The sequence below is a fragment of the Monocercomonoides exilis genome, assembly GCF_001643675.1.
Source record: "Monocercomonoides exilis strain PA203 chromosome Unknown scaffold20-1493094, whole genome shotgun sequence".
NCBI lineage: Eukaryota > Preaxostyla > Oxymonadida > Polymastigidae > Monocercomonoides > Monocercomonoides exilis.
The window spans coordinates 934,812-959,530 of record NW_027150565.1 but is presented as its reverse complement, the minus strand read 5'-3'; the positions used below and the strand labels follow the sequence as shown (position 1 = coordinate 959,530).

General features: G+C 39.6%; 8 protein-coding genes across 8 annotated transcripts; 3 read left to right on the top strand and 5 right to left on the bottom strand.

The window, feature by feature from the left end:
* Positions 1 to 6: 6 nt before the first annotated feature.
* Positions 7 to 5,150, bottom strand: MONOS_14651 (putative M-phase inducer phosphatase 1). The gene is made up of 6 exons (XM_067867470.1): positions 5,024 to 5,150; positions 4,686 to 4,888; positions 4,376 to 4,450; positions 4,058 to 4,187; positions 3,843 to 3,976; positions 7 to 3,670 (listed from the first exon to the last, which is right to left on the bottom strand). The coding sequence occupies exons 1-6, from the start codon at positions 5,109 to 5,111 to the stop codon at positions 1,271 to 1,273; spliced, it is 3,030 nt and encodes a 1,009-aa protein (XP_067728194.1). The 5' UTR covers positions 5,112 to 5,150; the 3' UTR covers positions 7 to 1,270.
* A 1,089-nt stretch (positions 5,151 to 6,239) lies between these two features.
* On the bottom strand, positions 6,240 to 11,738 carry MONOS_14650 (putative male-specific lethal 3; the record flags this gene model as incomplete). The annotated part of the gene is made up of 7 exons (XM_067867469.1): positions 6,240 to 7,636; positions 7,698 to 7,746; positions 7,833 to 8,233; positions 8,829 to 9,586; positions 9,837 to 11,005; positions 11,066 to 11,301; positions 11,387 to 11,738. The coding sequence occupies 7 exons, from the start codon at positions 11,736 to 11,738 to the stop codon at positions 6,240 to 6,242; spliced, it is 4,362 nt and encodes a 1,453-aa protein (XP_067728193.1).
* Positions 11,739 to 12,627: 889 nt separating this feature from the next.
* Positions 12,628 to 14,582, top strand: MONOS_16481 (uncharacterized protein; the record flags this gene model as incomplete). Its single annotated transcript, XM_067869391.1, has 2 exons — positions 12,628 to 12,805; positions 12,874 to 14,582. 2 exons carry the CDS (start codon positions 12,628 to 12,630, stop codon positions 14,490 to 14,492), a joined length of 1,797 nt encoding a protein of 598 aa, XP_067728192.1. The 3' UTR covers positions 14,493 to 14,582.
* Positions 14,583 to 14,737: 155 nt separating this feature from the next.
* MONOS_16480c2 (uncharacterized protein) lies at positions 14,738 to 15,529 on the bottom strand (the record flags this gene model as incomplete). Its single annotated transcript, XM_067869390.1, has 1 exon — positions 14,738 to 15,529. One exon carries the CDS (start codon positions 15,527 to 15,529, stop codon positions 14,738 to 14,740), a length of 792 nt encoding a protein of 263 aa, XP_067728191.1.
* Positions 15,530 to 15,593: 64 nt separating this feature from the next.
* On the bottom strand, positions 15,594 to 16,463 carry MONOS_16479 (putative glycosyltransferase; the record flags this gene model as incomplete). The annotated part of the gene is made up of 1 exon (XM_067869387.1): positions 15,594 to 16,463. The coding sequence occupies one exon, from the start codon at positions 16,461 to 16,463 to the stop codon at positions 15,594 to 15,596; it is 870 nt and encodes a 289-aa protein (XP_067728190.1).
* Positions 16,464 to 19,687: 3,224 nt separating this feature from the next.
* On the top strand, positions 19,688 to 20,557 carry MONOS_17520 (putative Glycosyltransferase GT-D fold; the record flags this gene model as incomplete). Its single annotated transcript, XM_067870448.1, has 2 exons — positions 19,688 to 19,717; positions 19,835 to 20,557. 2 exons carry the CDS (start codon positions 19,688 to 19,690, stop codon positions 20,555 to 20,557), a joined length of 753 nt encoding a protein of 250 aa, XP_067728189.1.
* A 36-nt stretch (positions 20,558 to 20,593) lies between these two features.
* Positions 20,594 to 21,553, top strand: MONOS_16480c1 (uncharacterized protein). Its single transcript, XM_067869389.1, has one exon. The coding sequence runs from the start codon at positions 20,622 to 20,624 to the stop codon at positions 21,411 to 21,413; it is 792 nt and encodes a 263-aa protein (XP_067728188.1). The 5' UTR covers positions 20,594 to 20,621; the 3' UTR covers positions 21,414 to 21,553.
* Positions 21,554 to 23,679: 2,126 nt separating this feature from the next.
* MONOS_9985 (uncharacterized protein) lies at positions 23,680 to 24,697 on the bottom strand (the record flags this gene model as incomplete). Its single annotated transcript, XM_067880533.1, has 2 exons — positions 23,680 to 24,407; positions 24,490 to 24,697. 2 exons carry the CDS (start codon positions 24,695 to 24,697, stop codon positions 23,680 to 23,682), a joined length of 936 nt encoding a protein of 311 aa, XP_067728187.1.
* Positions 24,698 to 24,719: the final 22 nt, after the last annotated feature.

Genomic DNA, 24,719 nt, shown 5'->3' with positions numbered 1-24,719 from the left:
ATCAAAACCTTTTTATTACAATTATTTTAGCTTTTTATTATTAACCACAAAATTACATTTTTTTTAATTTGCAAGCCATCTTGTGGTAGCAACAATAAAAAAATTAAACAAAGAAAAAAAAGAGAGAGAATTCGCAATTAATCCAAATAGTGTTGTAACATTCCGATGCCTATTTTAAAAACAGTCGCAAAATGAAGAAGACTTTCAAAATAAAAGGCATGTGAAATAGGCACTTTAATCTCAAATAAACATTTCAAAGCAAAGCAAAAAGAATACATGAATGTGACATAGCTGGGAAAGAGAGAATGAGAATGAGAGAATGAGAAAGAGAAAAAAGGCACAAAATAAAAATACTATTTATAAAAGACTTCATAAATACGCAAATAAATCGTTGTGTAAGCATAATACAAACAAGGGCAAACGCATCAGGTGAGGTGATAAGAGTCCGATGAGAAAGAGAAGAACGTTGTTGAGAAAAGGAAGAAAGCAACAGAGAAAGAGAAGGAAAAAGAGAAAAGAGAAAGAGAAATTTGAAGAAAGAGACTGAAAAGAGTGTCCAATGCAACTGAATGCATGGAATGAATAAATACAGCACGAAGAGGAAGGAAGAAGGCGCAAACAGCGAGAAAGTGGACTTTCAACGGCAGGACAGGCAGACAAGAACAACCGACAAGACACGCAACAGGGCGCAAATGGAAATACAAGCCCAACAAAAATACAAAAAATCCTTAGCGTTGTTTCTGACGCAATAAGCTCATCAAAACAAAAATGGAAGAAATATTATTATTATTATTAGAAGAAGAAGATAATAATAATAATATGATATAGTTGAAGAAGAAAAAGAAGAAGAATAAGAAGAAGAAGAAATGTGTATGAATGTGAACGCAATGAACGGATCCCACAAAAATACTCACAGATATGAAAACACGAGTGAAGAAGTGAAACGAAACAGCAAGCAACCAATTGAGGAAGATGAATTATAATAATTACAAACAAAATAAAAATAACCGTTCTTTTGTCTGCCAATCAGAGATATAAAACAAAGCTTCATAAAACAGCCGTCTTGTGCTTGATCAAATGACCCGCGCTTTCGTCTTCTTCCGTCCTTTAAGTTTCATCATCATTTTGTCCTGTTCCACCACATACCCGCACATAAGCTTCTCAAAATACTAACTCCGACGTTCCAAATGATTGATGCACAACGCCATCTTCATCTTCATTGCTTCCATCAGCAATTCTCTTCGCTTGGCCTCCTCTTCTGCCGCTCAATCTACACTGAGCCATTCCTCAGAAATGGCGCTCTCAGAAACCCATCAGATTCAAAGACAGAGGAGCTGTTGGGAGCAAAAAGAGAAGAAGAAGGCAAGAAAGACTCCCTCGGTGCAGCTGATGGCATTCTCGATTCAGATGCCATGTGCAATTCAACAGCTGTGTCTGTGGCTGTGTCTGCTGAATGTGCTGCACACAAGTTGCGTCTGCCTGAACAGTTCGGTGTTTGTGTCGGCACAGACACATTCGGCTGCACAGGTGAGTCCAACAGGCGGAATGCAATGCCCGCTCTTCCGCTGACTGCCCCTCTCCTTTGGCTTTGGCTTTGGTTTTGGTTTTGGCTTTGGCCTCTGTTTCCAAGCACTTCTTCACTCTGTTCTGGGCTGACTGGATTCTCTCCTTCTTCCCTCCCGTCTTTCGAGCTGTTCTCTTTCTCTGCTGCCCAGCTGCCCTGCCATCTGCCCATTTCTGCTGCTGCCCTCAGAAGCCCCGCCAGCCCAAGCGAAGAGGCAGGCGCAGGCTCTGCTGCAAAAGCAGACTCAAAAGCAGGTGCAAAAGAAGGGGGATATGCAGGCACATCGGCGGGGCTGCTGTTTGGAGGCAGGCAGCGTGTGGGGAGTGCTGTCCAGGCAGAAGGCGAGGCGCAGAACAGCGCTGGCTGTGCAGCTGCTGATGCGATGTCCAGGCAGTCTGAAAGCGTCTGCGGGGACAGCTCGTCAGGCAGCGGGGGATTCACATCAGGCGACGTCACAGGCGAGAAGTGGAAGAAGTGCGAGGGTGTCAGCAGCAGCGAAGGAGAACGCTCAGCAGAAGGAGTGCTGGATGAGGCTGCAGATGGAGAAGAAGAGAGAGAAGATGAGGAAGAGGAGGAGGAGGAAGAAGAAGAAGGAAGAATTGGAATAATTTCGTTGTCAGAAGGCTGTGTTTCTGTTTGTGTTTCAGGCAGAGAAGAAAGTGAAGGCTGTTTCTGCTGCTCAGAAGAAGGCGGATGTCTCGAAATGTTCATCAGAAAAGCGTCGTCGTCGTTTTCTAAGTTTGCCGATGGCAAGTTGCAGTCGAATGGCAGGCTGTTGCTTCCTGGAAAGTGCGGAAGCGACAGAATGTCTGACGAGTCGCTGTCAACATCTGCAACTCCTTCGTCTTTCTCTTTCTCTTTCTCTTCTTCTTCTTCCTCCTCTTCCCCTTCCTCTTCTTCCACTTCACAATCAGATTCATCCTTTCTGTTGTTTTTCTTGTTTTTGCCTTTGGGGCTGCAATTTTCTTCTTCCACAAGGCGTTGCATGAGCAGAACTTCTGGCACAGTCAGAGCAGATGGACGAAGAAGGAAGGAAGAGGAAGAAGAGGCAGAAGAAGCAGAAGAGGCAGAAGAGGCAGAAGAAGCACTCATCAAAGAAGAAGATGAAAGTGAGATTGAAGGCGACTCCACAAAGCACATTCTGCCAGATGCCAAACGAGCAGCAAGCGTCGCAGCACTTTCGTCTGCTTCGTCTTCAGCCCTTTCGCCGTCTTTGCCGTCGATTGTGAGAATGCGCGTGGTGGCTGTGTGGGGCGTGTAGACAGCAAACGACGAGGAGAGCTGGGCAGACAATTCGAATGGGACAAAACTGAACGAAGAGGAAGAAGAAGAAGAGAAAGAAGAAGAAGAAGAAGAGAAAGAAGAAGAAGAGAAAGAAGAAGAAGAAGAAGAGAAAGAAGAAGAAGAGAAAGAAGAAGAAGAAGAAGAGAAAGAAGAAGAAGAAGAAGAAGAAGAAGAAGAAGGGGTAGAAGAAGAAGAAGAAGTATAAAATGGCGATGAAGAAGAAGATGCTGAAGGCGAAGATGAGAAGCAACATGGATGAGAACTGCCGTTGTGCATCTTCTTCTCTTCTTTTGCTTTGCCATTCGTCTTCCCTGCTGCCTCTTTGCCAGCTGCAGCCATCTCAAATATCACTGGCAGCGGGCGAATTTGCCCTTTTGGCGTTTCTGCGACACTCTGCGGTGAGTTGGATGTGATTTGGACAGGCGAATCCCGATTGGCTTCTGAGTCTGCCTCTCTTTTGCATTCCTTCTCTTCTTCTTCTTTTTCTTCTTTTATCTCTTCAGTGGGGAATCCCTTTCTGTCTCTTCCTTCTTTCTCTCTTCTGCTCCGCCTGGCGTTGTCCATGCCAGCTATCAGCACATCCGTCGGCGGCATCGAGCACACCTCAGCGATGGATGGGTCGGCCAGCACCATTTTCAGTTTCAGAAAGTCCTCGCAGCCAAAGTCTGTTGGCAGCGAACGGAGCAGCTCTTCTCTTTTCAGATGCTTCAGTTCATTTACCCAATCATTCCCCTTTTTCTTTTCCGCCTTGTATTGCTTGCGCTGAAGTCCGTATTTCTCCTCGTACATTTTGATGTATTCAGCTCCAGTCGAAAAGAACCTCTGCGAGACATCAGACCGATTGAACAACACACACACAATACACACAACACAGCAGTAGAATATTCCAACAGTAAAAGAACAGTTGCATCAACAACAAAAAAAGAAATAAAGAAACATGCAAGAAAATGAAATTGAAAATAAAGAGAGAAAACTAGAAGATAAGAGAGCACACTTCAGAGTTGCTGTATGTTGCGAACATTCTGCAGAATCCTTCTTTGAGCACAAAAACATGCGGATAATACACTTTGGGATATTCTCCTCTCACACAGCGGTCGAGGTATCGCAGATATCGCGCCAGCAGAGGAGCTGTGATCGGAACGGGTGATAAAGAAAGCAAAGCATGATCATCAAATGCTTCAGAACACAACCAAATAAGCTTGCAAATACCTCTGACGGTCGAAAACTCACAATGAAATACATAAATGACATTCGGGCTATCTATTGGATTCAGGAAAAAGAATTGCGCCAGCTGGAATGCCGTGAATATGTTCACAGCATTTATCAGATGTCCTCTTTTCTGCATTTGTGGAAACACAATGATGCACATATGCGACACAGAGAGAGATAAAGTGAAATAAATAATAAAACGAAATAAAAAATGTACAGCATAAACATCAACACACTCCACACACTTCATAAAAGGAAATTAAAAAATCACTCGGCTCAAGAAAAATAAGTGCGAAGCGATGTGATTGGAAAACATACATATTCATACGGATATCTGCAGTCCACAACAACAAAGCTGAATCCTGGGTACTTTCCCAAGTATAAATCGGCCATCTGCACAATGTCAGGATAAATATCAATGATTTACAACGCAGAATTCATCAAAAAAGCGGAAAAATCATTTTTCAAAAAGTCGCAAAAGCACGACAAGCAAATCAGAAATCAATGTTTCGATGTTATGGGGTGTTCCAAATTTATGTTTGCATGCAGCGTGCAAACGTTTGAAGAAAAAAATATTTTTCAAAAATTCATCATCAATATCCTTCGAATATTCAAAGAATTCGCATACAGTCTCAGGGGCGATGTACCAAATTCCGGAATCTTCAACCGCTGGAATCGGCGGCTCATAGCTTGCAATCTTCACACTCGGTTCTTCCTCCTCTGGCTCAAATATCAGCGATCTTTCATTTTCTGCACTGATCACACCCTCTCTAATTTCATGAAGATCAGATGTTGAATCAAAATGTGAGTGAACGTTGTGTGAATTTTCATCTGTTCGAAACAAACAAGGAAATAAATAGCATTCATCAAATACAAAGAGAATACACATTAAGGAAGTGTTTGGGAATGATATGAAGCAAAACATTGAAAAAAAAGGTGAAAATAATGAAAAAACAGCCAACAAACCTCTAGGGGCAGTTATTTCATCGCGTGTTTGGGGTCCAGATGGGCGCCCGCCATTTTTCTCGCCACTTCCTCTGGTATTTTTATTCATTAAATTTTATGTTTTCAGGTTCAAATTTCCAAAGTTGATCTGCCCCTTCACAAATGTAATAAAAAGCATCAAGTCAAACTTTTTTCCATAGTTTGAATTTCGTTTGAAGCTCTAAATCCAACACTGCTTCTCACTACAGCCGCTTCTCCGTCGTCCAAACGACTCCTGGACGCTTTGGCATTGTGCGGACATGCTTTTGATGATTGATTTGCAGCCAACAACCTTTGGACTCGGGGCACAGCGACCGATGAAAAGATGTTTTGTGAAAATCTCTGAGGATATCTCTGCTTGTTGCGAGTAATGTTGTGCCTCTGTTGCGCAGAATATTGTTTTCAGCTGCGTCAATGAAAAACCTGTTTTTGGCTCGAGAACAAGCGGAAAAACAACAATTAAAGAAAAAATTCAAGGAGCAGAATGCCGATGCAAATGCTTGATAAAAGATATAATTTTAAGCTGTAAGCATGTTTTTGTTCAGTTGCATGTCAAATTTGAGACATAAGCTCTTACCAATCATCCTGAAATTTGTTTTTTGTTAGATGTTAAATGTTTCATTGTTAGTGTGATTTGAGTTTTGTGTTTTTTGGTTAATGTTTTGCTCGTTTCTGTTGCTATTTATTTTTTCTTTCAGTTCTTGTGAACATTGCCCTCCAAAATTGATTGTTGCAGCAAAAGAAGAAATTTTCAAAAATAAAATGATTTGAGCTCACCAAAAGGCAGAAACAGCACAATTATAAAAGAAATACGCATTTTTCAAAGCAAAAGAAAAGGAAGGGGAAAACTCAATGAGTGTGATTCTTTGATTATAACTCATCATAGAAGAAATGAGAATCCAAAAAAGATGTTTAAAAAAAAGTGGAAATGGCAATAAAAGACAAATAAAAGCAAATAATACAAAAAGAGTGTAAAAAAAGAAAAAGGCACGGAAAAAAAAATGTTACGCAATAATAACCTCGACAGGAAAAACAATCAAAAAGTGATATTTACATTCGTCAACATCTTTCATCATTTTCACTTCCAACTTCCCTTCTTTTCTCCTCTTTTCTCCTCTTCAGCCGCAGCACAAACTTAAAAAATAGGAAAAATAAAATATGCAAACGACTGTGGCAAAGGAGAACACACAAAGCATATCTATGCCATGACCAAGACCATCCCCACAGAATTGAATGAGACTTGCTGTGTGGCTGTCGCTGTGACTGCAACAGACGACACAAACGTCGAAGACCATTCCGTTTCCACTCCAAACGCTGACGATGCACAGCTCGTGCAGACCATCAGCACCGACGCCAACTGACTCGATCCAGCAATCATCACAGTCGAGAACACTGTCTCGATGCTGAATGATGCCCCGCTCGACTCTTTCTTCTTTTCTTCTCCTTCGCTGCTTTCTTTGCTCTTTTCGCTCTTTTCCTCCTTTCCTGTGTTAACTGCCAGCAACATAAGCTCTCCATTCTTTTTGCTAAGTTGAACTTCAGCTGCCTGTCTCACTTCATCAAATCTGCCTTGATATTCTTCAAACTGTGTGTTTCCATTGATTTGTGTTGAATGTTTTGTGAACAGAGCGTGTGGAGCATCAATCATTGGACAGCACAACATAACAAATGCTGCTATTCCCACAACAAGCAGCATGAGGAGAAGACCAAATGACAACTTCTGCCTTCCCCAGCTCTTCAAAGACGTGTGTGAACGATAAGAAGAAGGTTGTGTTTCTGATGCTTTTGTTTCTGCAACTTCGTCTTCTTCAATCTCCACCTCAACTCTTTTCTCCTCATTTTCTTCAAATCTCTTTTCTTGTTCCTCTTCTTCTGATTCATCGCTCTCATCACTCACTTCATTCACCTCAACAATGATTTCTTCTTCTTCTTCTTCAACTTTTGTGGCTGGCGATTCCATTGCATTCATCTCAACGTTTTCTCCAAACTCATCTGAAGACAATGAGTTTGCATCCTCTTCTGTATTTGTTTCTGACTCGCTGTTTGCCTCCTCATCCTCTTCTCTCCACTCACTCTGTCCCAATGGTGTGTTGTTCAGCTCTTCCTCTTGAAACAGCAGCGCTGTTAGACCACTCTGCCCAAACTTCAATAGCATCCCCATCTCACCTGCGTTCTTCCTCTTCCTTTTCTGGCGCAGCTGCCCATTGACCATCATCCCCAGCTGGAGGAACGGCTTCTCCTTCGAACATGTCAGGCACAGATACACATCCACAGGAACAATCGTCGACAGCGACAGTGGATGGAACAGCAGCTTTTCTGCTTCTTCGCCTGTGCTGCTGCTCACAATTCCATTTGCCTCCAACGCCAGCGCCTTCTCATCGTCCTCCAGATCTCCTCTTCCATAAAAGATCGACCATCCCAGGCTCTTCATGATCTGCACCTCGTTTCTGAACACATTCGATGGATCGCATTGGAAGAAGCGCGCTATCTGTCCCGAATTGATTGGGATGTCCAGCAGCGCTTTGCATGCAATCACCACGCTCAGCAGGATCAGATAGTACAGCTCAGACTCCTGCTTCACTTTCAAAAACGCCCCTGAAACATACCAATCCACAAAAGATATGTTTTTGAAATTATTATTTAAAAAATGGCAAACTGGCTGATTTCACATAGCGGAACAGAATCACCACTGCTGTCAAAAATACCTGCAATGCAACGAGTGATTTCCATTAAAAAAAGAAAAAAATGAAACATTTTGAAAAAAAGGTTTTCGCAATGAAAGAAACAGCACCTCTTCGTCGAGTTGGAACAGTTGAATGATCTGCCGAATATATGCCTGCATGCCCTGCTGCGACGAGCGCAGATAGCTCGAGAGCTGTCTTGCAGCACGTGAAACGAGAAGCTCTCCAGCAGGCACATTGCGCTCCTCTGCGCTGCATCCTTGGTGCACCGCAATGTCGAAAAACTCCTCTGATGGAATCATCTCAACAATGTTCTGCGCGTATACGCCTTGAGACAGCATATTACGCTTGTCATTGCTCAGGCACAGCTCCATCCCGCTCGAAGGCGCCAAATCGTTGGGAGCTGCTTGTTCCGCGTATTCGTTGTCAGCTGCAGGGGGCAAAAAGCTTTGGCTCTCGCCAAGCTGTCCCTGGCTGCAATCTACGCTTGATCGCAACATCAAGTCTGGATCTGTTCTTTTCGAGAAAACAGAACTAATAATGGGGAGATTACCCAAAATATTTAAATATTCCGTCATCTTTTTTTGTCATTATTGGAATAATGTTTTTTTCTTATTTCTATCTTTCTCGCGTAATCATTAACAATAAATATTGGTACTTTTTTGTGGCTTCCAACTAAAATCTCTTTTTTAATCATTTGTTCAATCTTTTGATCAAAAGCAATTTTTATCTAAAATAAAAAAAAAATCACGAAATAAAAATGAAATGAAAGAAAGATAGTAATTTTTAATAAATTATAAAAAGACTTCAAATTAAAAAGAAACATAATTATTACATCGATGCAAAGATGTAGAAATGAAAGTCTATAGTGCTTCTTTAAGTGAAAATGAAAACTCTATTCAAAACAAAGAAGGAAGAAATAATTTCATTTCAATTTATCGAACAAAATGTGAACAAAAAATATATATCGCTCAAACAATCATCGAAATAACCATTCAAAAACATATTTTTTTTTCATTATTGATTTTTTTCATTTGAAAAAAAAAAAATTGAACTTTTATTAATGTGCAAATATTATGACTTTTGTATTCCATTATTATTCAAACTGAAATAAACAGGCGTGTGATTCGATGCCATTGGTTGAACATTCGAAGATGAATATGAAGAATACGGTGAATACGAAGGATAAGAAGGATAAGGAGAATACGGAGGGAAATTATGCGAAGAAGGCCCAAAAGTAATTTGCGAAGACTGTCCGGAAAAACTTGCCGAAGAAGGCGCGCCGGCAAAACCAGGGGAATACGCCTGGAGGGCCGACTGCGCAGAAAGAGGAGCCTGCTGCGGCTGTGTGAACAGGTGTGGGTGCGATTGGGAGAGGATGGCAGAAGAGGCGGGTGAAGTCAGCGGGGAAGGGAATATTGAGAGAGATGTGAGCACTGGAGGCGCAACGAGACCTGCCGGAATAACGTCAGGAAAAATTACGGGCATGCTTGTTTTTTTCTTCCGGACAACTCTATTTTGTGGCTTTGGAGCGGGTTTTTCTTCGGGTTTTTTGGATTTTTCTGTTGATTTTTTGTGTTTTTGAGTTAAATTTTCTTTTTCTTTCTTCTGTTTAATTTTGGGTTCTTCCTTTTTTGGGCTCTGCTCCTCGTTCAATTTCGGGTCTTTCAAGTTAATTTTCTTCTGCGCTGAATTCTCAACGAAATTTTCGTATTTATTCACACTTTTTGCCGCAGAGTCCACAGAAAAATGGCCGTTCTCGATGTTCGGGCAGAGGCGAAGGAGGGAAAGATAGAAGGAAGACAGCGTTGAATACGGAAGATAGCTCTCTGTAAATATGTATGCTTCGTAGAGTGCGAGATAGCTGAGGAGGGAATAACATAAAAAAAATAAAATAAAATAAAAATAAAGAAAAGTGAAAAAGTTAACATAAAAGTTTGAAAAATACGATTAATATTTTTGGAAAAAAATAAAATAAGAATTTATATATATATATATATATAAACAAGAATTGAAATTAGAATAAAATTATAATAAATATAAATTAAAAATTAAAAACTTAAAAACTTAAAATAAATAATAAATAATAAATAAAACTTAATTTCTACGCATACTCTGTCAGTTCCTTCACCATCTCCACCAAGCTGCTCACAAACCCCGCTTCTTTCAACGAGCTCAGCTTGTTAATGAAAAAGGGGAGTTTGATAAGCAGGCGAAGCAAATGAATGCCTCCATAGACATCGCAAAGGGAGAGGCAATTTGGAGAGAAAGGAAGAGGAAGAGAAGGCGAAGTGAGCATTGGCGCGAAAAAGATGGTTCCCTTTTGGTTGGCTGGGGATGAAGGATCGTCTTTTATTGGTTTGTTTGAAGAGGAAGATGAAGAGGAAGAAGAGGAAGAAGTTGAAAGAGATGCTTCTGAAGAGCTTTGAGTTGATTCCACTTGAGGTGATGTGGATGATGATGATGATGATTGTTCTGGAAATGAAGAAGAAGAAGGTGACATGGGAAATGTTTGTGCTGCAACGGATATTTGACCTGATTCTGATACAGACGCAGACGCAGAAGCTGATGCAGATGAAAGCGCTAAAAGAGACGCAACCGAAGAAAGATCGAAGTTTGACGACGAAAACGAGGCGTAGAGCGAAGAAAGCGAGCAGAAGGGAGAAAACTCGAAGGAAGAGAGAACGGCGCGGTCGTTTGCAGAGAGCGATGTGATGGGCTGCAAAAAGACGGGAAGGTGAAATGAAGAATGGACAACAGAAGAAGAAGAAGGAGAAGGAGAAGGAGATGTTGAAGAAGAAGAAGCAGAAGCAGAAGCAGAAGAAGCAGAAAGACCCAGTGGATGTGCAGATAAGTCTTTTTCCTCTGCTTCTCTCTCAAACAGCTTCTCTTTCTCTTTCTCTTTCTCCCTTTCAATTGTGATCGCTGCATCGTCTTCTTCTTTTTCTTCTTCGATTTTTCTTTTGGCATTTTTCTTCAAATCCACAGTTGGCTCGTTTTTGTCTCTTTCGAGTTTTTTCATCCGGTTAACCATCAAAAAGTATTCAATGCAGTGATACTGCAGAACTTCCACGTCTGTCAGCAGAAACTGCCCAAGAAACGTGTTGAAGTACAGCTTCAGCGCATCGCAAAAGCCTATCGCAGCATCAACATTTCTTTTGCTGTCCTTTTCAGAAGAATCGGAATCTTCATGCGCCTTTTGGATCTGCTGCGAAATGTGGACAATAAACGAGTTTAAGATTGTTGTGATATTTGGTTTGCATGGAAGAACAAGGATTTGAGACTGAATTTTGTTTACATATTAGGAAAATCATTGCATTAAAAAAAATGGAAAATTGCAAACTTCTTTTCCCTGCATCATACTCATATAATCATCATATAACCTGTTCCTAAGCAATAATGGAAACATGGGAGTTTTAACAATTTCTTTTACGTTTTTTTCAAAGACCACATCATTGGTTTCCTGTTTTTCAGTATGAGAATCGTTGATTGGAGGCTCTTTCATCGTCTCTATCTCGATTTCTTGTGTTGGCAACGGTGGAGTTGATATTATAGATTGATTTTCATTTGGTGGATCTACTGAACGTCGTTCAGGCATTATGATTGGAAAAGCTTCCTCTGAAAAAGAATGTGTTTCTTAATAAGTGAAAAAGTGAACGCAAACGTAAAGGTTTTAACTTTCTAGAAAACTTCGATTGAAAGCTATCATGAGCATCATTCACAGAATTATCAATGTCTGTAATTGAAGATTTCTTTTTGGCTTTCGAATGTGATTTCGCTTCTTGTTCTTTTTTCAGTTCATCCTTGTATAATTTTTTTGCCATTTCTGCATTTTCCTTTGTGTTTTTTATGATGTTATCTTCTGAAACCCATTCATCATGCGAAGCAGACCATCCGTGGTAATGAAGACGATACAAGGGTATTCCCCTATTTTCTAGAATATCAATAACAATGGCACGATAGTAACAACAACCAGATTTCCCGTACACAGTTTCTTTCTTTTGGAAGAGGCTCATACAATTTGAAATTGTTATTTAAATAAAACAAAAAATGATCCATTTATAAAATAAATTTCTGATTAAAAGAAAACTAATTCTTGATGGAATGAAAAGGTAAATAGGTTAATTTTACGATAAATCATTAAAATAATAATACAAATTGTAATTATTTTGATGCATTTTCATCAAAGATGTGATGTTAATGCAGCAAGAACTACAAATCAATCAAAATAACCTATTCTATTGAATTTAAAAAATGTTTCGTTTTTTATTCGTTTTTGTTCTTTATCAGCTGATAATGTCCAATTTGTTCTTATTCAATGTTTTGACTCTTCTTCGTAGTTATCAATATTCTCCTTCCTATTCTCATTCTTCATTGAATCTTCCAAAATTTTCGTATTATATAAACTGTGAACTATCGAACCATTTGTGGTCTTCTTTACCTTCAATGAGCAACATTCAATCAGCTTTGTTTGTGTGAATATCGATGCAAGCATCTTTCTCTGGTATGAATATTATTTCTAAATGAAAAAGATTCTAGCAAAAAATTTTTCACCTAAGATGTTGTAATGGATATCTTGCTGAAGTGTCGTCTGTTTATTTTTAAATAAAAATTATTGATTCAGAGTATGAATGATGATGTTTTAGTGTGAAAAAGGCTCAATTCTACATTTTTTCCAACAAAATCGAATGTTTAGCTATCTAACAAAAAGTTCATTAAACATTGCTCGTTTTTAACTCTTTAATCTTGATTAATGAAAAAGCAAATGAGTTGAAGGAGATTTTCTGCACATTGAATAAAATCTCACAAAAAATTGTTCTTTTAAAAATGATTATCAAAGATATAACTCTACTATTCTTCCTTCCGACTGCAGGGACGGTGTCGTTTGCGGTGACGTCGCTGTGCATGCTGCTGTCGTCGTTCTACCCGGCGGCGCTGCATCGGAAGGAGCAGCGGGAGGGCGAGTGGGAGGCGTCGACGGAGGACCTGTCGCTGCGGGAGAGCTTCCGGGAGTGCGAGAAGGAGCTGATGGGGATAGCAGCCGCAGCAAAGCGGCTGGAGAGGGCAGAGAAGACGAAGCAGGGTGTGATTGTTCTGATGCTGATAATAATAATAATATCAATAAATTTTCATTTCCTGTTTTTTTTTCAGGAGGAGACAGGCGGTTTGAAGAGGCAGAGCACACGATTGTGTCGGAGATGGTGAGTGCGTTTGGGTCGGTGCTGTCGTCAGCATCGTCGTCGGTTCTGAAGTTCGACTCGTCGCTTGCGCTGAACTCGCTGCGTGCACAGAACGAGGCGCTGAGGCGAGCAGGGCAGGCAAAGAGAGAAAGAGAGAAGAAGAGAGGAAGGGGAGAGAGCAGATATCCAGTCAGCGATGAGAACATCCATGTGTTTGGGCAAAGTGACGATGATGAAAGTGATGATGATGATGATGATGAAGGAAGAGTTGGGAACGATAATGTGGGGGATGAGATGGATCTTGTTTTCCACCCATCGGCTGTTGCTCCACCATACACCCCAACACCTTCATCCTCTTCATCCTCTTCATCATCAACATCAATTTCGCCTTCAACCACAGACAACACAGTTTCTGCTGCTGGTGGTGCCCAGTTTCCGCCTTATCCTTCGTTTGGGGAGACTCCGCCTCCTGCGTATCTTCCCACTCAGCTTCCCTCTCCCTCCCTTTCTCTTCCTCAGCACCCGACATATGAGCAAGACATCCTGAATGCTCGTCTGCTTCCTTCCTCTTCTGCCACTTCTACGTCGGAAGGCACAACAGATTCAACAAGTTCAGCTTCAATGGCAGCACAGCCAGAACATCAACAGCAGGCAGAGGGTGTGTTTGGAGAGGAGAACGAAGGGTTGCAGCCGATTCAGAATGTGATCCAGAACACAGAGAACGGAGCAGATGGTGAGACAGAGGGAGAAAGAGAGAGGGAAAGGGAGCAAGCGACAGAGCTGAGGATGGACAACTTTGTGGCGATGCATGTGCTGGAAGGGGCAGGAGGGGCGGAGGTGCCGGCGCTGCTGTTCCAGACGCAGCCTCCACACCCGCTGCACCCGCCACGGCTGCTGCGGCGGTTTGGGTCGTCGTACCCGCCTCAGGCGTCGGAAGGAACACAAACAGGGAAAGAGGATGTGCCGACGCTGGCGCCTCTGCTGGCGACGCTGCGGCGGCTGCTGGCGGTTGCACAGAAGTACACGGAGGCAGTGCAGATGGACACGCAGCGGGACTACGACGAGGTGCGCCACGGGATGCAGTTTGTGTGCTTCTGCTGGGAAAAGCCCTTTGGCGACGACCCTTCCTCAGCCAGCACACCCTCTGCATCTTCCTCGGTTGTCCCTTCGGCTGTCCCTTCTGCTTCTGTTTCTTCGTCCACCCAGCCATCTCCCCGCTCTTCCATTCCTTTCTATCCGTCATCTGATTCTGCTTCTTCCTCTTCCTCTTCATCTTCATCTTCATCATCTTCGGCAATGCGCAAGCGCCGGCGCCCCCATCCGCCCCGCCACCGGCATGCAGTGACAGTCGAGTTTGCGCGGTTCTTTGGGGATGTGCATGTGTTCCATCGAGACTGCCTGGCAGAGTGGCTGGAGCAGAGGAGCGGGGTGCATCTTCCGCATGCAGGCGAGGCGATGCACGAGGAGGATGCCAAAAAGCGTGTGAGCTGCCCGGTTTGCAGAAGGACGTTCAGAAGCGAAAAGATAGTCGTGTGGACTGCAAATGCGCCGTGGAATGACGATGCAGAAGAGAGCTACATCGTTTATTGAACAAATGCAACTTATCTTTCGCATCATTCGTTTTTCATTCGTCTCATCAATTTTAAAAAAAATAGGCCGTATATCCGCAAAAAAAAAAAAAAAATAACTCTCGGGATTTTTCAAAAAATTTTTATGCTAATAATATTCATTTATCGAAAAACCAAATGATAAAAATAATAAAAAATTATAAAATTCTGTATGTGTTGAATCTGCTTAGCATATATATATAGATGATTGAATAAATAGAATGCAGATCAATAAAGAGATTTCTTGTGCCGAGCAGTCGGGATAAGTGAATAAAATTTGAAAAAGAATGCAAGTAGAAGTACAACTATGAAAATAATAGGAAACGAAAACATCTTCAATTTGCAGTCCACTTGCACTAAGTCATAGGCTCCGTTATTGCGGAGTTTCTCTAAATCTGAAAAGGCGTTCTCCCTGTTTGTGCAGTCAATTTTCAGATGTGTAAAACGGTTCGCAATAGGTTTTACAATAATCTTTTCTTTTTTGTCGTTTTGAGATGTGAATTGCAACATTTTGTTCTGTGTCATTTGAAATGGTTCATTGCGTTGCTCTGCGGCGATGGACTTCATCAACGCAGAATGAGCGCGTGCAACAACAACTCCATTAAATGGATAGTTTCCTTGTTCTGTAATCCTACTCGTCCACAAACAATCAGCACCTTCTTTATTTGCTTCGTCTACAAGTGATTGAACAAGTTTCTTATTTCGCACAAACACATTTTGGTCGATCCAAACTCCACCATACTTTTCGAGAATAAGTGGCTGCAATACCATTGACTGCATTGTAAAATTAAGTGAATCAAAATCACGAGGTAATTCTGGCTGTCCTGCATAGAATGGAAGGGATTGTTTGTTAAACATGATGACAGGAATAGGTGAAAGTTCTTTTGCTGTTTTCTGAAGGAGATGCTCCATAGATGGCTGCATTTCCACATTCGTATATGTGTAAACTTTGGTTGGAATTATTTGATTTGACAAAACAAAAAGTGTCGTGAAAAATACAGGGACAAAAGCCAGAAACATTTGTCTCAAAAAATTATCAAAAAAGAATAATGGGAAATGATGAAATGTTTGGATAATATAGGTTTTAATCAAAGAAAAATGAAATATCTACTTTGGAATTTTGCATCCAAGCGTCATAATCCTTGGCTAAATGGCCCATGTCCAGAGCACGCCGTCCAGCTTTTACAAGATCATAAGCAAGAACCTTTGACAGTGGGCCAACTGCCAAAATAAATAGATTGGACGGATCTTCTTTAAGTAAAGTGCTTTTAATGTTTTCATATTCTGACCAAACTTGCTTTGATGGAGCGAAGAAGACCTTTTGCGAGCGTGCGGTGTCATAAATGTCGTATTTGTACACTTGGCTGTTATTTCCTCGAACAATAACAACGTCTTTTCCTCTCCATATATCTCGCAATGCAGAGTACACTTGGGGGAGTAACTCGCAGTATGTTCCTGAAGTGGATACATAAGGGCTAGTGATGTGAGCCGCGAAATATTGGCGATCCATTCTGATGTGATCCATTAGCCACTGCCGAAATTCATTCCAGCCATTCCAAAACATAATATCTCGCTCACTCATCGGTGGAAACCATGAAAATACATCTGGTATTCCAATTAGCAAGTCAGGAAGCTCATCTACAAATACTTGCTCAAGTCTTTTCCCAAGTTCAGGATTTGGGTCTTGGAATGGGAGTTTTTGGTTTAGAATAAGTGCAACTTCACCGTCTCCAAATCGTGCAAGACTTTTATTTGTCAAAGAGAGATATTGTGCTGTCTCTAGAACTCTAGTCACTCGAGGAGCTTGCTGTTTTACACATTTTTGGTACTTGGGGGTAGGTGGGGGACAGGGATGGCACTTTGTGCAGTAAAGGGGAAGAAGATATGACTTAATAAGAAAGAAGCTGGCTATAACGCACAATACCGCCGCCACAATCCTCTTCCGAATCTTCATTTTTTTCAAACAGTCCTTACCGGAATTTCCCAAAAGAAAAGTGATGGACAGATCAAAATACTAATTTTTCTTCTTGCGAAGTTTTTCCAACGAAAAATTCAATAATAAGACTTTCAATTTTTTTATTTTTTAAATATATATTCTTTTGTTAGAAAACTGTCTGATTTTGTTTTTATTTAAGATATTTTGTTCAGACCTTGCTGTTAATGAAATGTGAATAATATTGTTTAATTCAAATGATCTCGTTTTTATCCAAAATGAAGTAGATTAACTTCAAATTAACTAAGATTTTTTCAGATAAATTTTATTTGTTCAGAATAAAGTGAAATTCTGCTGAAAAAAAGAAAAATTAATAAACAAAGCTAAAAAATTATATTTTTATGATTATTTTACAAATTATAATTTTTTTTTTTTTTTTTTTTTTTTTTTTTTTTTTTTTTTTTTTTTTTTTTGGAGTGTGGATAATTAAAAAATTTTTTTAATAATTGGGTTGTTATTTCATGTTGAAGTGTTCAATGCATTGAAATTAACATTAAAATAAATGTTTGAGACAAACAAAAGACAATAAACTCTTCAAATAATGTTATCCTTTAAGGTTCATTTTCTGACTTTATTAAATAAAAATTCAAACCGAATTTTTTGATAGAAAAAATGCAGTTATAAAAATAATCACCTTTTTATTTAATATTTTCCATTACAAATGTTTGTGATTGTGAATGAAAAAAATTTTTTTGATAATTTTATAAATAAAAAGCGAATTATTTAAACACATATTATTGTTCAAAGTTGGGAAACCAATTATTCGATTCAGGAAAAAAAATAACTATTCAAAAAGAATTCTCAAAATGAGAATTTCCTTATAAATAATTTCCTTTCTGTTACTAATTTTTCATTATTCCATTTTTTATTCAAATTTGGAAACTTTTGATTCAAAAATAATCAATTTGAGTAGTTTTTAAAAAAACTTTTTTTGAGAAAAGTTGGTTATTAATCGAGTGCCAGAAAGTGCTCATTTTGTTAAATTTTATCAATGTTTGTGAAAAGGACGAAATTTTGAACCTCTATTTATATTATTTGTCAATAAATATCAAAATGCATGCCTTTTCAGAAAATAATCGTTAAATATGAAATCGAAGGACTCTTAAATGGTTTTTGTTCAAACAATTGATTCATGTTCCAATCAATGTTATTAGTACAATTTTTTGAAATTTCATTCAGCTAAATGAAATGTCATTTTATTTATTTTTTCAAACGCATTCAATTTTGATAAATTAAAATTTTCAATTGTTTCCAACATCAAAAACTGAAATAAATAATATTGAAAAAATTGAATATATGACATAGCAGATCTATCACTCTTTTTAAAATACAGGTTGTGCAAAAAAATACATTTATCGCAAAAAATACCGGGCAATATCGATTTCACAATAAATGCAAGAGGAATAATTCTGTTAATTTTCCTCAAAATATATCTCATTAATACAAATTCATTTTGCTAAATTTTTTTGAAAACTTCATTTTGATTAATTATCAAATAAAACAAATTTTTCAAATTTATATCATGTTTCTGTTGCTACTAATAAAACTTCACTGAAATGGAAACAGAACCTTTGCTATGTTATTATTTTCATTTCAGTGAAGTTTTATTAGTAGCAACAGAAACATGATATAAATTTGAAAAATTTGTTTTATTTGATAATTAATCAAAATGAAGTTTTCAAAAAAATTTAGCAAAATGAATTTGTATTAATGAGATATATTTTGAGGAAAATTAACAGAATTATTCCTCTTGCATTTATTGTGAAATCGATATTGCCCGGTATTTTTTGCGATAAATGTATTTTTTTGCACAACCTGTATTTTAAAAAGAGTGATAGATCTGCTATGTCATATATTCAATTTTTTCAATATTATTTATTTCAGTTTTTGATGTTGGAAACAATTGAAAATTTTAATTTATCAAAATTGAATGCGTTTGAAAAAATAAATAAAATGACATTTCATTTAGCTGAATGAAATTTCAAAAAATTGTACTAATAACATTGATTGGAACATGAATCAATTGTTTGAACAAAAACCATTTAAGAGTCCTTCGATTTCATATTTAACGATTATTTTCTGAAAAGGCATGCATTTTGATATTTATTGACAAATAATATAAATAGAGGTTCAAAATTTCGTCCTTTTCACAAACATTGATAAAATTTAACAAAATGAGCACTTTCTGGCACTCGATTAATAACCAACTTTTCTCAAAAAAGGTTTTTTTAAAAACTACTCAAATTGATTATTTTTGAATCAAAAGTTTCCAAATTTGAATAAAAAATGGAATAATGAAAAATTAGTAACAGAAAGGAAATTATTTATAAGGAAATTCTCATTTTGAGAATTCTTTTTGAATAGTTATTTTTTTTCCTGAATCGAATAATTGGTTTCCCAACTTTGAACAATAATATGTGTTTAAATAATTCGCTTTTTATTTATAAAATTATCAAAAAAATTTTTTTCATTCACAATCACAAACATTTGTAATGGAAAATATTAAATAAAAAGGTGATTATTTTTATAACTGCATTTTTTCTATCAAAAAATTCGGTTTGAATTTTTATTTAATAAAGTCAGAAAATGAACCTTAAAGGATAACATTATTTGAAGAGTTTATTGTCTTTTGTTTGTCTCAAACATTTATTTTAATGTTAATTTCAATGCATTGAACACTTCAACATGAAATAACAACCCAATTATTAAAAAAATTTTTTAATTATCCACACTCCGAAAAAAAAAAAAAAAAAAAAAAAAAAAAAAAAAAAAAAAAAAAAAAAAAAATTATAATTTGTAAAATAATCATAAAAATATAATTTTTTTAGCTTTGTTTATTAATTTTTCTTTTTTTCAGCAGAATTTCACTTTATTCTGAACAAATAAAATTTATCTGAAAAAATCTTAGTTAATTTGAAGTTAATCTACTTCATTTTGGATAAAAACGAGATCATTTGAATTAAACAATATTATTCACATTTCATTAACAGCAAGGTCTGAACAAAATATCTTAAATAAAAACAAAATCAGACAGTTTTCTAACAAAAGATATATATAAAAAATAAAAAATTGAAAGTCTTATTATTGAATTTTTCGTTGGAAAAACTTCGCAAGAAGAAAAATTAGTATTTTGATCTGTCCATCACTTTTCTTTTGGGAAATTCCGGTAAGGACTGTTTGAAAAAATGAAGATTCGGAAGAGGATTGTGGCGGCGGTATTGTGCGTTATAGCCAGCTTCTTTCTTATTAAGTCATATCTTCTTCCCCTTTACTGCACAAAGTGCCATCCCTGTCCCCCACCTACCCCCAAGTACCAAAAATGTGTAAAACAGCAAGCTCCTCGAGTGACTAGAGTTCTAGAGACAGCACAATATCTCTCTTTGACAAATAAAAGTCTTGCACGATTTGGAGACGGTGAAGTTGCACTTATTCTAAACCAAAAACTCCCATTCCAAGACCCAAATCCTGAACTTGGGAAAAGACTTGAGCAAGTATTTGTAGATGAGCTTCCTGACTTGCTAATTGGAATACCAGATGTATTTTCATGGTTTCCACCGATGAGTGAGCGAGATATTATGTTTTGGAATGGCTGGAATGAATTTCGGCAGTGGCTAATGGATCACATCAGAATGGATCGCCAATATTTCGCGGCTCACATCACTAGCCCTTATGTATCCACTTCAGGAACATACTGCGAGTTACTCCCCCAAGTGTACTCTGCATTGCGAGATATATGGAGAGGAAAAGACGTTGTTATTGTTCGAGGAAATAACAGCCAAGTGTACAAATACGACATTTATGACACCGCACGCTCGCAAAAGGTCTTCTTCGCTCCATCAAAGCAAGTTTGGTCAGAATATGAAAACATTAAAAGCACTTTACTTAAAGAAGATCCGTCCAATCTATTTATTTTGGCAGTTGGCCCACTGTCAAAGGTTCTTGCTTATGATCTTGTAAAAGCTGGACGGCGTGCTCTGGACATGGGCCATTTAGCCAAGGATTATGACGCTTGGATGCAAAATTCCAAAGTAGATATTTCATTTTTCTTTGATTAAAACCTATATTATCCAAACATTTCATCATTTCCCATTATTCTTTTTTGATAATTTTTTGAGACAAATGTTTCTGGCTTTTGTCCCTGTATTTTTCACGACACTTTTTGTTTTGTCAAATCAAATAATTCCAACCAAAGTTTACACATATACGAATGTGGAAATGCAGCCATCTATGGAGCATCTCCTTCAGAAAACAGCAAAAGAACTTTCACCTATTCCTGTCATCATGTTTAACAAACAATCCCTTCCATTCTATGCAGGACAGCCAGAATTACCTCGTGATTTTGATTCACTTAATTTTACAATGCAGTCAATGGTATTGCAGCCACTTATTCTCGAAAAGTATGGTGGAGTTTGGATCGACCAAAATGTGTTTGTGCGAAATAAGAAACTTGTTCAATCACTTGTAGACGAAGCAAATAAAGAAGGTGCTGATTGTTTGTGGACGAGTAGGATTACAGAACAAGGAAACTATCCATTTAATGGAGTTGTTGTTGCACGCGCTCATTCTGCGTTGATGAAGTCCATCGCCGCAGAGCAACGCAATGAACCATTTCAAATGACACAGAACAAAATGTTGCAATTCACATCTCAAAACGACAAAAAAGAAAAGATTATTGTAAAACCTATTGCGAACCGTTTTACACATCTGAAAATTGACTGCACAAACAGGGAGAACGCCTTTTCAGATTTAGAGAAACTCCGCAATAACGGAGCCTATGACTTAGTGCAAGTGGACTGCAAATTGAAGATGTTTTCGTTTCCTATTATTTTCATAGTTGTACTTCTACTTGCATTCTTTTTCAAATTTTATTCACTTATCCCGACTGCTCGGCACAAGAAATCTCTTTATTGATCTGCATTCTATTTATTCAATCATCTATATATATATGCTAAGCAGATTCAACACATACAGAATTTTATAATTTTTTATTATTTTTATCATTTGGTTTTTCGATAAATGAATATTATTAGCATAAAAATTTTTTGAAAAATCCCGAGAGTTATTTTTTTTTTTTTTTTGCGGATATACGGCCTATTTTTTTTAAAATTGATGAGACGAATGAAAAACGAATGATGCGAAAGATAAGTTGCATTTGTTCAATAAACGATGTAGCTCTCTTCTGCATCGTCATTCCACGGCGCATTTGCAGTCCACACGACTATCTTTTCGCTTCTGAACGTCCTTCTGCAAACCGGGCAGCTCACACGCTTTTTGGCATCCTCCTCGTGCATCGCCTCGCCTGCATGCGGAAGATGCACCCCGCTCCTCTGCTCCAGCCACTCTGCCAGGCAGTCTCGATGGAACACATGCACATCCCCAAAGAACCGCGCAAACTCGACTGTCACTGCATGCCGGTGGCGGGGCGGATGGGGGCGCCGGCGCTTGCGCATTGCCGAAGATGATGAAGATGAAGATGAAGAGGAAGAGGAAGAAGCAGAATCAGATGACGGATAGAAAGGAATGGAAGAGCGGGGAGATGGCTGGGTGGACGAAGAAACAGAAGCAGAAGGGACAGCCGAAGGGACAACCGAGGAAGATGCAGAGGGTGTGCTGGCTGAGGAAGGGTCGTCGCCAAAGGGCTTTTCCCAGCAGAAGCACACAAACTGCATCCCGTGGCGCACCTCGTCGTAGTCCCGCTGCGTGTCCATCTGCACTGCCTCCGTGTACTTCTGTGCAACCGCCAGCAGCCGCCGCAGCGTCGCCAGCAGAGGCGCCAGCGTCGGCACATCCTCTTCCCTGTTTGTGTTCCTTCCGACGCCTGAGGCGGGTACGACGACCCAAACCGCCGCAGCAGCCGTGGCGGGTGCAGCGGGTGTGGAGGCTGCGTCTGGAACAGCAGCGCCGGCACCTCCGCCCCTCCTGCCCCTTCCAGCACATGCATCGCCACAAAGTTGTCCATCCTCAGCTCTGTCGCTTGCTCCCTTTCCCTCTCTCTTTCTCCCTCTGTCTCACCATCTGCTCCGTTCTCTGTGTTCTGGATCACATTCTGAATCGGCTGCAACCCTTCGTTCTCCTCTCCAAACACACCCTCTGCCTGCTGTTGATGTTCTGGCTGTGCTGCCATTGAAGCTGAACTTGTTGAATCTGTTGTGCCTTCCGACGTAGAAGTGGCAGAAGAGGAAGGAAGCAGACGAGCATTCAGGATGTCTTGCTCATATGTCGGGTGCTGAGGAAGAGAAAGGGAGGGAGAGGGAAGCTGAGTGGGAAGATACGCAGGAGGCGGAGTCTCCCCAAACGAAGGATAAGGCGGAAACTGGGCACCACCAGCAGCAGAAACTGTGTTGTCTGTGGTTGAAGGCGAAATTGATGTTGATGATGAAGAGGATGAAGAGGATGAAGGTGTTGGGGTGTATGGTGGAGCAACAGCCGATGGGTGGAAAACAAGATCCATCTCATCCCCCACATTATCGTTCCCAACTCTTCCTTCATCATCATCATCATCATCACTTTCATCATCGTCACTTTGCCCAAACACATGGATGTTCTCATCGCTGACTGGATATCTGCTCTCTCCCCTTCCTCTCTTCTTCTCTCTTTCTCTCTTTGCCTGCCCTGCTCGCCTCAGCGCCTCGTTCTGTGCACGCAGCGAGTTCAGCGCAAGCGACGAGTCGAACTTCAGAACCGACGACGATGCTGACGACAGCACCGACCCAAACGCACTCACCATCTCCGACACAATCGTGTGCTCTGCCTCTTCAAACCGCCTGTCTCCTCCTGAAAAAAAAACAGGAAATGAAAATTTATTGATATTATTATTATTATCAGCATCAGAACAATCACACCCTGCTTCGTCTTCTCTGCCCTCTCCAGCCGCTTTGCTGCGGCTGCTATCCCCATCAGCTCCTTCTCGCACTCCCGGAAGCTCTCCCGCAGCGACAGGTCCTCCGTCGACGCCTCCCACTCGCCCTCCCGCTGCTCCTTCCGATGCAGCGCCGCCGGGTAGAACGACGACAGCAGCATGCACAGCGACGTCACCGCAAACGACACCGTCCCTGCAGTCGGAAGGAAGAATAGCAGAGTAACACTTATCTGAACAAAGTTGAGTGTGTTTAACACATTTAATTCATATAAATGGAAAGTTAAATTGTGTATGTTCAATATACGCATTGATAAATAATTATACATGGAAATAGTAATTAATGAACATCAGACACACCATGATTCCAAATGTCGAAACTGCACCTGCTCCTCTCAGAACTGACGGCATCACCCGAATAATGAAGCGCGAGAACTTCTTCCACAGCCTCCGCCACAAAGGCGAACTCAGCTCTGTGCGGATGTTCGATCCATCTGATGGTAAAGGCTGTGTTTCTTTCATCCACCTCACGTGTGTCAGCATAAGCTCCATCAACTCATTAAGAACCTGGACGATTTCTGTTCCGATGCGAAGCTCCTTCTCGAGTCGCTGCTGATTGGTCCCGTTATCCCGCTGAGCCGAACGTGGAACAAGATACACCATCATTCCAAGAGCAGGAAACGGCTCCACAAGAACACCTTCTCCAGGCGAACGATCCAATGGAAACCCTTCAGGTCTGATGATTGTGCGATATCCCCTTTCCTGTGCAGGCGCAGGGGCATCCATCGAGAGATATGTAGTGGGATCATCAGAAGAAAGGACTTCATGAAATTGGGACAATAAACGACCAATAACATCTGCAACAAAACAAAACATAAATGCAACGATATGATACTTAGAATATTCCATGCCTTCATATGATTGCCGTGTCAAAACAATTGAACGGGATAGTATTTCGACAAGTTGACGTAAAATGAGAGTGGTTTCCTTCACAGAACTCATAACCGAATCATTTGTTGTTAAATCTAATTGCCTCCTAAGAGTGCTCACTTTACCATCATTTAATTTAACATGAATGACACCTGGAAAACTTTGTCAAAACTTCCAATTTACATGATTAAAGTCACAAACCTTCTGTTTCATGACAGCTGACATCTGTACCAATAAAATAAATTTGATTTCCTTCTCGAACCATTGTCTTCTTTAGTTTGCTTAACTTTGTACAAGCCTCAGATGCAGAAAAAAGTTCTTCTTGAAGGTCTGCATGAAGGTCAGCGAAACGTGCTTGCTCTCTTTCTAAATTCCCGATATCAAAATATCGTCCTATCGTAGAAAGCATTACACGGTAAATTACAAACAAA